Source organism: Sinocyclocheilus rhinocerous, unplaced genomic scaffold, assembly GCF_001515625.1.
Source record: "Sinocyclocheilus rhinocerous isolate Xijiao unplaced genomic scaffold, SAMN03320098_v1.1 scaffold792, whole genome shotgun sequence".
In the NCBI taxonomy this organism is placed as follows: Eukaryota; Metazoa; Chordata; class Actinopteri; order Cypriniformes; family Cyprinidae; genus Sinocyclocheilus; species Sinocyclocheilus rhinocerous.
This window is the reverse complement of record NW_015626872.1, coordinates 1,788,990-1,800,871: the sequence shown is the minus strand read 5'-3', so window position 1 is coordinate 1,800,871 and position 11,882 is coordinate 1,788,990. Positions and strand designations below refer to the sequence as shown.

At 32.8% G+C, this 11,882-nt stretch overlaps 1 protein-coding gene across 2 annotated transcripts in view; it reads right to left on the bottom strand.

Moving 5' to 3' along the window:
- LOC107719938 (zinc transporter ZIP11) overlaps nt 1-11,882 on the bottom strand; it is a 95,725-nt gene that overhangs the window by 34,654 nt on the left and 49,189 nt on the right. For both annotated transcript variants that reach the window (XM_016527494.1, XM_016527502.1), the window contains exon 6: nt 1,210-1,377. In XM_016527494.1, coding sequence (XP_016382980.1) covers nt 1,210-1,377 — 168 coding nt within the window. The remainder of the gene's footprint in view (nt 1-1,209; nt 1,378-11,882) is intronic.

Here is an 11,882-nt window from a genome sequence, read left to right as displayed (position 1 = left end):
CCCATGCACTGAAAGCTCTCTCCTCCACATCACGAGTAGACACGCCTCTTATTGCTGATTGGCTACAAGTTTGTTTTGCTATTCGGCCCGAATCAGTTTTCTAAAGTGTTTTTGAAAAATCACATACTCTTTACTTAATATCCTAATGATTTTTGGCATAAAAGAAAAATCTATAATTTTGACCCATACAATGTATTGTTAGCTATTGCTACAAATATACGCCAGCGACTTAACACTGCTTTTGTGCTCCAGGGTCACAAATATTATAACAAATATATTTTACATGTGTAGGCCTATATATAATATTTAAACATAATACACATATTTTTTCTTTTTTAAATGCTTCATATTTTCATATAGCAAATGTATACATTATATTACAATAATTATAATATTGTAATTATAATACAAAATGTATAATTCTAATATATTACAATAATTACAATACAATATATTCATGTATACATTTCACATAGCAAATTATACACAATATATAAAGAGAAAATATATATGTGTATATGTATATATATGTGACCCTGGAGCACAAAAGCAGTGTTAAGTCGCTGGGGAATATTTGTAGCAATAGCCAACAATACATTGTGTGGGTCAAAATTATACATTTTTCTTTTATGCCAAAAATCATTAGGATATTAAGTAAAGATCATGTTCCATGAAGATATTTTGTAAATTTCCTACCGTAAATATATCAAAACTTAATTTTTGATTAGTAATATGCATTGCTAAGAACTTCATTTGAACAATTTTAAAGATGATTTTCTCAATATTTAGATTTTTTTGCACCCTCAGATTCCAGATTTTCAAATAGTTAAAAGTTTAAATGAGCCCCAGGTCACCGGTGCTTAAATGTTAGAACTGTGTGTTGCACACAGGTGTCCTGATCGAAAGCCTGCCGCTTGGTCAGCATCGTGAGGAAACACCTGTATTTTTGCAGTGTGCATAGAACATATGCAACTCGTGTTTCAGTACGGGATCAAATCACCGTCATAGGGAAAGGTCACATGCAGATATGAATAATTATGCAACAATGCCTTCTCATAGGATTAGGCCACACAGACTCATGAATAACAGTGAGACAAATGATTAGAGTGCAAAAACTCTCAATTAAACAATTTGCTCTTATCTTTGATCATGTGCAACACATACACTACTATAAAGTGTAGAGAGAGATATACACGAGGAGAGACTCACCGGGAATGTTGTGTATAGTAATGGCCAGGATCAGCAGAACGACTCGCCTCCAGCTGCTTCCTGTTTGAGCGCTCACTTCCTGTGCTTTAGGACTCACGTCCTGCTCCTCCGTGTGGCCGCTGATAGGACCCCTGCGTCTCTGGTACACCTCTCCATTCTCGATTTTATCTAAAGGAGGAACAGAAATCGCACGTCAAACATGGTCTCCAACGTCATCTTCTGGAGAGCAGCACATTTCAGTTATGCACTGAGAGAATCAATACAACAACAATTCATTAGTCAGTGTCACAAAATCACATAAATCACATAAATCAGAAGGCATTCAGACACGCTGTGAACAGGGCTGTAAGCCTGACAGAAAAGCAAAAGACATTAAAACGGCTCATAAAACTTGACCTCTAGAGGTTAACCACCAATGTTTTCTCAATTTCTTTCACTGGCCATTTGCTGAAGTCACATTTATTCAAATAGTGTAATTGTTTCAAAGCAAAGTCACAGTTATAAACAGAAAAATAAGAGTTTTATTATTGCAAAAATCATCAATTATGAAACTAATTTTCACGTCTACAGAAGACATGGTCTATGGATATTTTATAGCTATCACGGAGTTGTATTGTGATTTATATATATATATATATATATATATAATTTATATAGACTCTTTTATAATTATAACCTTTATTTTTTATAAAGATAACATATGCATTATCAATAGACTATTACTGAATGTTTTCATTCATATTTTATTTTTATGTAGCCAATATTTGCAACTGCAATAATTCAATAAAATATGAAATATTATATTATATTTATAATATTTATGTATTATATAAAATATTACATACAAATATTTTATATTTTAGATAATATGTACACTTATATTTTATATTTTCAATTATTATTTTTAACAGTGTTGTAACATTGAAACTTTTGTCTTCTTCTACGGTAGACAACAGTGGAATTATTCCGCTCAATTTAGTTCAATGTTGACTGAATTTAGTACAATAACTGTGTCGATGCTGTACTTGGAAAAACTTGAAAATGAAATAAATACTGTTGTTTTTGTGTTTTGTACCTTCAAATCAAACACAAAGTGCAAAATACACTATTAACCAATCAGTTGTTTAGTCTCAGATTGCTCCTGTCAAAAAATGACTTACAATACAACCAATAAATCAACCTTGAGTCTCATTACTGCAGTCGACTTGTTTTCCCATGATCAATATCTAATCAGCAGAACAGAACAGAACAGAACGGACGACCTGAGCTTTCATCTCTCAAAGCTTACACTGTGTTTATCACAGCTTTTTACAGCTACTTAAACACCAATCGTCAAATCAATGATTTCCTTTAATCGCTATAAAAATGATATTCGGAGTGCATCTGAAACTCACACCGATAATTACCCGTCACTTTAGAGCGCAATTAAGAATGTATTAGAATTAGAAAACAGAAGAGAATGACACTGATGACCCTCAGTTGTCCTCACTGTAACACATCTCTCCCAAGCACAAACTAAAGCACATAATCAATGCAGATTACTCGGGCTGAAAGCTCATGAGGAGCACATCCGCAGATGAGTTTGCATGTGCAATATGAAATATCATTTCAGTTTGGTGACCGAAGGATCGCATGTGCAATAATTATGAGGGATGGACAACATGTGAAGGCTGAACCTGCTTCATGAACGGTGACGCTGTCACACCACGGCCGGATCTAATAGTCCTGTATATAAGTTTCCTATCCGGCAAATGTTTCAGCCATAAACTGAAATAAATGAAGCAATGTGCATTTTATGAATATTCATTGAGAAATTATAGAAATAGTTCAAACATTTTAAAAATAATTAATGTCATTAATAAAAAAAAAATTATGCATGAAAAATAATTAATAAAAATAAAATGCAATAAAATAAATAGAAATGTGGCACATTTGGATGCATTTTATTTCATAATTCAGCTGGAACAAATATGTTGCACAGCTGAAAAATGAAACAAGCAATGTGCATTTCATGAATATTCATTGATAAATTATAGAAATAATTCATTAAAAAGTAACAAAATAAATAAATAAATACACAAAAAAATTAAAATATGGCACATTTGGTTGCATTTTATTTCATAATTCAACTGGAACCAATATGTTGCACAGCTGAAAAATGAAACAAGCAATGTGCATTTCATGAATATTCATTGATAAATTATAGAAATAATTCATTAAAAAGTAACAAAAAAATAAATAAATAAATGCACAAAAAAAATAAAAATGTGGCACATTTGGTTGCATTTTATTTCATAATTCAACTGGAACAAATATGTTGCACAGCTGAAAAATCATCAATTTTCATGAATATTCATTGATAAATTCACTAAAAAAGTAACAAAAATAAATAAATACACAAAAAATTAAAATGTGGCACATTTGGTTGAATTTGATTTCAGAATTTAACAGGAGCACATATGCTGCACAGCCACAAAATGAAACGAGCCATGTGCATTTAATGAATATTCAATGATTATTATAAAAATTATTAAGAATTCATCGATTTTAGGAAATATTACAGGTGCCATTTCAGCCTTACTAAAGCGTAATCCTCTGTTAATTAATGAGATGCAGGGTCATTATCATTAACAGAGGCAAATAAATAAATAATTAAAAGAGCAGTAAGCACATCTGGATGCATTTTATTTCATAATTTAACTGGAGCGTGAAGCATGCCACAGATGTGCTGAATTAATTGCAGATTCTTCAATGAAACCTGGGATGAAAGACCCCAAATGGCAATAATTTGCAGTACATTTTTCAGGTTGGCAGCCACAATATTTCTAAAAATAATAAATAATATACCCTAAATGGTCAAAAACTGCTGCTTGGATGTTGCAATGAAATACTGGATTGTGATTAACTCAAGTTCACACCCAAATCTCTGGTGTCTAGATATGACTCTGCACTTCCCTTAACGTAAGTATACTTCTCATCTTCTTCACTTGTTTTATCATCTGCCAGGCGAAAATAGTTTAGGAAAGTAATAGCACACCCTTCGCAAGCCGTGCAAACTGAGATATCATTCATGTACGCAGCTCGCTCATGGTTTGTACCAAGCAGAATGCACTCAGGAAAATAAAAACACTTTGCTGTCTCTGTCGGTAACACACACACACACACACATTCTCTGAGTCATAACAGCACAGCTTCATAAGCATCCAGTGAATCCATGCAAACACAGGCCTGATACTGTCCACATCACTTAAACATCAGTGTGGCATAAACCAAAAAAGAAAAAACATATCTTCAGCTCAAACATATTATTACTTAAAGGTCAGAACAGCGAGTCAGTGAAGACCAGGCTGCTATTTGTGTCGATCAAACTGTCTCTGGCTTCTCTGTTGATCACTGCTTATTTGATGGTTTTCTTCACAATATGCTAATGTGTGTTCTGCAGCTACATCCCATATCACCGACTGATTTTGCATACGCTCGGTTTGGCACCAGGAGGCTCAAACCTGTCTTCAGCAATCAGGCATAAGACATTTTCAAAATAAATTACACTTGTGCAATATGTGGCATAAAGAGAAAGACACGATTTAATCAATTTAATGCGTCCTTGATGAATAAAAGTATTACTTAAATAGATAAATACCCCAAACTATGGTAGCTTTAAAACACATGAAATCATATTTACATACTTTTATGGTCTTATATGTCCTTTTGAAGCATTACAGCCACCGTCTAATTCCTTTGCATGGAGATTCAGCACAACATCTCCTTTTGTGTTTGACAGAATACATAAAGTGACATGAGTTTGACTGATATGCAGTTACAGATATAACACACTGATCCTGTCAAGCACAATAGAGTTTGATTGACTGCAAAATGACTTTACCCAGAACAAAGCAGGAGACATCAGCTCCCTCTACTGGCCGGCTCTGACCCGCTGGGGCATTTGAACCCAATTTAGGGTCACTGTAATCACATGCACTTCTGCTTCTACACACACAGTCCTTGCTTATATTTCACCTCTAGCCCTCCATTATTTGCAGGAGATGTGTAGAAATGAAGCAGCTCAACACTCCACAGGCATTGACTGTAACACAGCTTTTGCCACTGTGAATATTGTACAGAGGTTATAAGCTTGCTGAGCTTTTGTCTGCGAGTCCATGATCCAGTCATTCAAACACAGACATTACAGGCACGTCACGTGTATATATACACACAGCTAGAAAAGCACACACACAGCCAGAGATGATCTCAAGCCCTCCAGAGACAGATCTTGCATCGTTCCCTTCACAAGTGTGTTTGATTGAGGACAGAGGAGCACATCCACACATCTGTAGAGTGTAAGCAACAGTGAAAGAGCATCCATCTGTCATACCTGCATCATGATGAATAAAGCACCATGTGCCAACTTGAGCGTTTGAAGAGCAATAAAAATATACAAATCTGACTTTAACATGTTAATTTAATATCAACATAATATAAGTTAACTATACGTGTTATACAAAATTATGCGTGTATGTATATATGCCTGTCTAAATATATTATACGTTATATAATTTAACAGATTAACTGTTATATTAACTTTTACAAAATGTTTACTTCATACTGCAGTTATTTTTTTAATAAATATATAAATGTTACATTCCCATTACATTATATAATACAACTTAAAATACTTAAAACATTTTACTTCAAGTGACATTTATATTTTAATAAATATATAAATATATTGTATGCCCATTATATTATATAATATAACTTAAATATTACAATTATTTTTACTTTATGTGACAGTTATATATTTTTTATATATTTTAATATATATATATATATATATTACATTATATAATGTAACTTAAAATATGAACATTTTTATGTCATGTGACAGTTACTGTAGTTATTAATTAATTAATTAATTAATTAACCACACACATAGCCAGAGCTGATCTCAATACCTCCAGAATTCATTCATTCATTCATTAATATAATGTGGCAATTCTTTATTTTTTTTAATAAATATATAAATATATTGCATGTCCAGTACATTATATAATATAACTTGAATATTATAAATATTTTTACTTCATGCGAGTTATTTCATTTTTAATAAATATATTAGATGCCTATTACATTTCATAATATAACTTAACCAATATTTTTACTTAATTTGACAGTTATTTAATATTTAATAAATATATGTAGCAGTAATTTAAATATATATATATATATATTATGAAAAACAAAAATGTTAATAAAACATGATCATTTATCTCTGCCAGTTTTGATGTGTTGATTTAAATATAAAAGAGAAATCATTTGAAAAGCATTGTTTTTCATATCTGACAACAATTATCAAACACAAAATCTAATATCCCCCACATCACATAAAGATATAAAACTTTTGCTTTTAATATTACTTCTATTAATTTATAAAGTAGTCATACTGTTGACTTTTGAATGCTAATGATACAACACCATAACCTTGAAGTCATTTTGATTTATCCTGTCACGAGTTCAGAACACAAACAACAACATGCTATTCTTTTTATTTATCTAAAGAGAGCACAAAACAATTTATCAGCACTTAAGAGTGCACAGAATGCTTAAAATCAGAAAATGAAAAAGGCATCCAGGCACCAATTATCAGTAATCATAAGACAGCCGGTATATGGAAATACAACATTTCCATTTTATTTCTCTATCAGGCTCAGCCAGACGTCACCATAGAAACGCTCGGCCAGCGGTCGCAGTCGAACCCATGCCAACACACTGCATGCATAATCACGCTTACATTCATACTGTATATTCATCATGTGTCGCAGTAGCAGTCCAAGCATGCATATTCACAGAATCACGCCTGCAGCATATGCACTCCATAATGCAGCAGCTCCTTTAACCTCAGCTCATCTGCCGTTTATGTGATCAGAAACGTTGCACATGCATTCATCATCAGACCTGCTGTCATTCTGAAAGAACACGCTGCCCTTTATTTCTGATTTTGTCTGCAGGGGTGATGATCACGCCGACTAAACAACCTCCACTCATTCGATTTCAATCAAAGTTGCATTGCATTGAAAAGTGCACTGTGGGCATCCAGCCAGTGGTTATTTAGTCTTTTAATTAAACTAAACTAGACTAAAATACATGTCATGACTCCAAAACACTCAAGTAAATAAATAAATCTAAAAATGCCACAAATTAATTGGAATTTTTAATGTATGGTATATTATAAAGCTTGAAACATTTACAACCTGCCTGCAGCAATAACACTAAACTAAAACTGAAACTACAAAAATCATACTTTTAAATTGTAGTGTACACGTAGTGTATCATGGTTTCCACAAAGATATTGGGCAGCACAACTGTTTTCAGCATTGATAATAATCAGAAATGTTTCTTAAGCAGTAAATCAGCATATTAGAATGATTTCTGAAGATCATGTGACACTGAAGACTGGAGTAATGATGCTGAAAATACAGCTTTGATCACAGAAATAAATTACAGTTTAACATAGATTCACATAGAGAACAGGAATTCAAATTATAATAATATTTCACAATTTTTTGTGTATTTTTGATCAAGTAAATGCAGCCTTGCTGAGCAGAAGAGACTTACACAACATAATTTTAATTTTTTTTGATGCATGGAACATTTGCAACCTGCCTGTATTAAATATGAAAAAAGCCATTAGTTATCAATAGCACTAAGGTAAATAAATAAATAAATAAATAACACTGTTCACCAGCCTTAAATATACAAATGTCTGAAAATTCAAAAATTCTGAAAAATGAATAAATAAATAAACAAACTTAATTGGAATGAAAGCCAATTCAAAACAAATTGAATGCCATTTATTATATGCAAATTAGTAATATATGATATGATGCATCATGCATTTCACAAATTTGTATACAAATGCTTTCCTCTGTTCATTTCTGGCAGCAATAAAGTTCTTGTCCAAACAGAACAAATTGTGTTGTTCGATTTTCAAAAGCTATGGCCAGTTCTACAGCCCGAACAACCAATCATCCTCCAGCTGTCAGTGTGAACGAGGCACAGCTTTTGTCGCTCAATGCTTTATCGTGTAGCATCAGGTCAGAAAACGCTCACGTGGCATTGACTGCTGTATATACTTCCACAGCGCAAGTCCACAGGCATGCAGACACTGAAAACACTCACATACACAAAGCCCTATATATATATAGGTATATATAGCAATATAGGTCTTTTAAGTTCTCAGTATCAGAAGAAAACTATTAAAAGTAATATTACATTAATGTTACATTTTATTTTATTTTTTTCAAATTAACTATTCAAATTCATCTATTTCATACATTTAGTATTATTATTATAGTTAACTAAAATAATCAAAATTAACAAATTCAAATAAAAACTAACACTAAAACAAACACCAAAATTACTAAAACTTTAAAATTACAATGATAATAGAATATAAAAATACAGGGCCAGTTTTACTAAACAGGGCAAATTAGCGCGAGAGCGCAATTCCAAAACAGCACCGATGGGAGAGGACATTTCTGCGGGTGATTTACTAACAACGCGCAAATTAAAGAACACGGACGCAACATCTCATTTACATATCGACCAACGCAATATACCAAGCGCAGCGCAAATTAGTGCAGCCGCAAATAAAGAATAAAGAAGCCACAATACGTTAAAAAAGAACCGGAGGCCAAAAAATGAAGGTTTGCTAGAAGCTTTGATAGAGCTGGTATTGCGTGAGGGTTCCAAGTCGTCTTTTATTTCCTGAAGCAAATTGAAAATAGCATGGCTTGGTAAATGATATGTTCGGATAATGTGTTCTTCTGGCATTCAAAATAAATTAATACGTGTGGAAAAAATCCTCTCCCTTCTACCACGCGCTCTCTGTTTTCTGCGGTGCCTCCATTTCAAGAGCAAAATAGTTTAAAGGGGTGGTTGATTGCGATTTCACTTTTTTAACGTTAGTTAGTGTGTAATGTTGCTGTTTGAGCATAAACAATATCTGCAAAGTTACGAAGCTGGAAGGTCAATGCAAACGGAGATATCGTCTTTTAAAATTAAAACATAAACACAATCAAGCCTAGAAAAAAGCCAGTGAACCACCCCTTTTTAAAATAATGGCGCAAATGCCAGTAATTTGACGAGCGCAAATGTTAGTAAAACATGTTGCGTGATTAATTTGAATACTCTCCTCCCATAAATTTTGCATCTGAAAGGGAAACTCCTACAAATGCATATTCAATAACGTCAGGCGCAAACATAACTGTCCACGCCTTTTCAGCGCTAATTCGTCACTGCGCGTCTTTAGTAAAACCTGACAGTACTATTTTAACGCCAAAAGACAGCTGTTAGTAAAACTGGCCTACAATTCCAAATGTTAACAATAAATATAAAAGTATCAATGATACTAAAATAATACTGATAAATATCTCACATATAGGACTATAAAAGATAATCTTTTGTGATATTTGTTCAAATTAAAATGATAACAGAAAATAAAAAATTCCAAATCAAATTCCAATTTTTTTTTTTTTTGGTGACATTTGGTAAATCGCACACAAATAACCACAGCAACTTAGTTTTGATAACATGCATCACCACTGGGAATTCATCTCTCATTATCAGGGGCTTATGATAAGACAATCATAACACCTCAATAATTGCACGAACTGATTACTCAAGATCTGCCATCTCAAGATTCCCTTGGTTTAATTAAAAACACAGTTTCAATTGTTTTGAAACAAAGAGGATTTCAAAGGGAAACTGGCCAACTATCAACTTCGTGAGCAGATTTCATCAGTAATTTCAGTGCCAGATGCTCAAAGATGCTCAAAAACTCACAGTCCTGGATTTCCCTTCATGTACTAAAGCTTGGCATCAACTCAAAAGTGTTCAATCTAACCACAGAAAATTGAATACATGGTTAAACTGCTAATGCAAGAAAGGAAAGAAGGCTGTGATATTCTTCATGAAGGATTTAGATGAGGGAACCTACACTAAACTCGAACCTACCCAATAGTGTTAACAAAGGCAAACGTGAGATAAAAACACATTTGCTGAAGCAACCGTGTCATTTTATCTTGCTTCTACAAGTCTTTGAGCTCTTTTATCGTGACTCGTGTTTCACAGGAGCGCTTCACATCACAAGTGCAATGCTGTACCGGGTGCGCTACCGAGCAAGTTTACTACATCAGAAAAGACAAACATATTGAGCTGGTGATGTGATGCAAAAGTCAAAATATATTCGTTTACAAATCATGCACTACACTAAGTGTTTTGAGCTAATAACATAGTAATGTGCATTCACATCACAAGTGCAATGCTGTACCGGGTGCGCTACCGAGCAAGTTTACTACATCAGAAAAGACAAACATATTGAGCTGGTGATGTGATGCAAAAGTCAAAATATATTCGTTTACAAATCATGCACTACAGTAAAAGTGTTTTGAACTAATAACATAGTAATGTGCAAGAAGCTGAATGAAATTAAGTCTTTATTAATCAATAATCTGCCCCTGTAATCATAATTTGTGTGAAAATGAATACAATTTGTTTGTGATTTACAGTTTTGCATTTTCCAATGAGTCTGTGTTGAATGTTTTCCAGGTTAGTGGCAAATTGCTGAAAAATACTCGAGTTTGTTTGGGGCATTTAAAAGCATGTAAACTACATATCAGCCGTGAAATGTCAAGCACACATTCAGAGAGAGGAAATTAGAATAAATCAATAAACAAACAAGCAGGTGAAAGTACCAGAAGTCTCTCACCGGCTCATAAGATCTGTGATACATTCAGGACTGGTTTGGTGCACACATATTTTAACATAATGTGAAGGAGAATTAATTAATAAATTACTGAGGAGCAAAACAAACAGTACAAGTGAGCATCTTCAGTATTAAGAGAATAGAAATAGTAACTATACACTTCATGCAATAATATTCTGAATAACTGTTATTAAGACTCTATAAAGACACCACCAGTGAATATGGTAAAAAAAAATAACAATAATAATAACCAATAGATATTACCATATTTGATTGATTACATTAAGAATTACAGTTTTTGTAGTACTGGAAATGTTATGTTTGAATATGAAAATGAGGCTTTATCTAATTAAATATGCACTAATTTGCATACATTGCCAGAATATTGGATAAAGCCAGGTTTAAAAATTCTAGTTTTATTTTAATGATTTATTAGAGTTAAAAGGTGTTTATGGATTTCTCTATTTTTCACTCCATAAACCACAAAGTACTGTCAACAGTCAGAAAAAAATAAAATAAAATAATTGCAATGTTTTTAGATGTTATAAAAATGGTTTAAAATAGGCAATTTATATATGAACAAACCCCTCTGTAAAAACAGTAAAGCTTGGTGTAAGTGCTGCTGAAATAGAGATTTTTGACTCATTTTGAGAAAACAGCCTTTAAAGATAAGTGTTCTAATTTAAATTTAATTGAACATATGTAAACTCATGAAGTGCAGAAAAATGAACACTTAAATGTATATTTATAATTATTCATTATTATTAGTGCTGTCAAAATTAGCGCGTTAACGCAGGCGATTAATTTTTTCAGTTTAACGCGTAAAAAATATTTAACACAATTAACGCAGGGGTGGAGCTAGGGTTGGCCACCCCACTCACAACTGCTGTTTCTGTCACTTTTTCTCTTG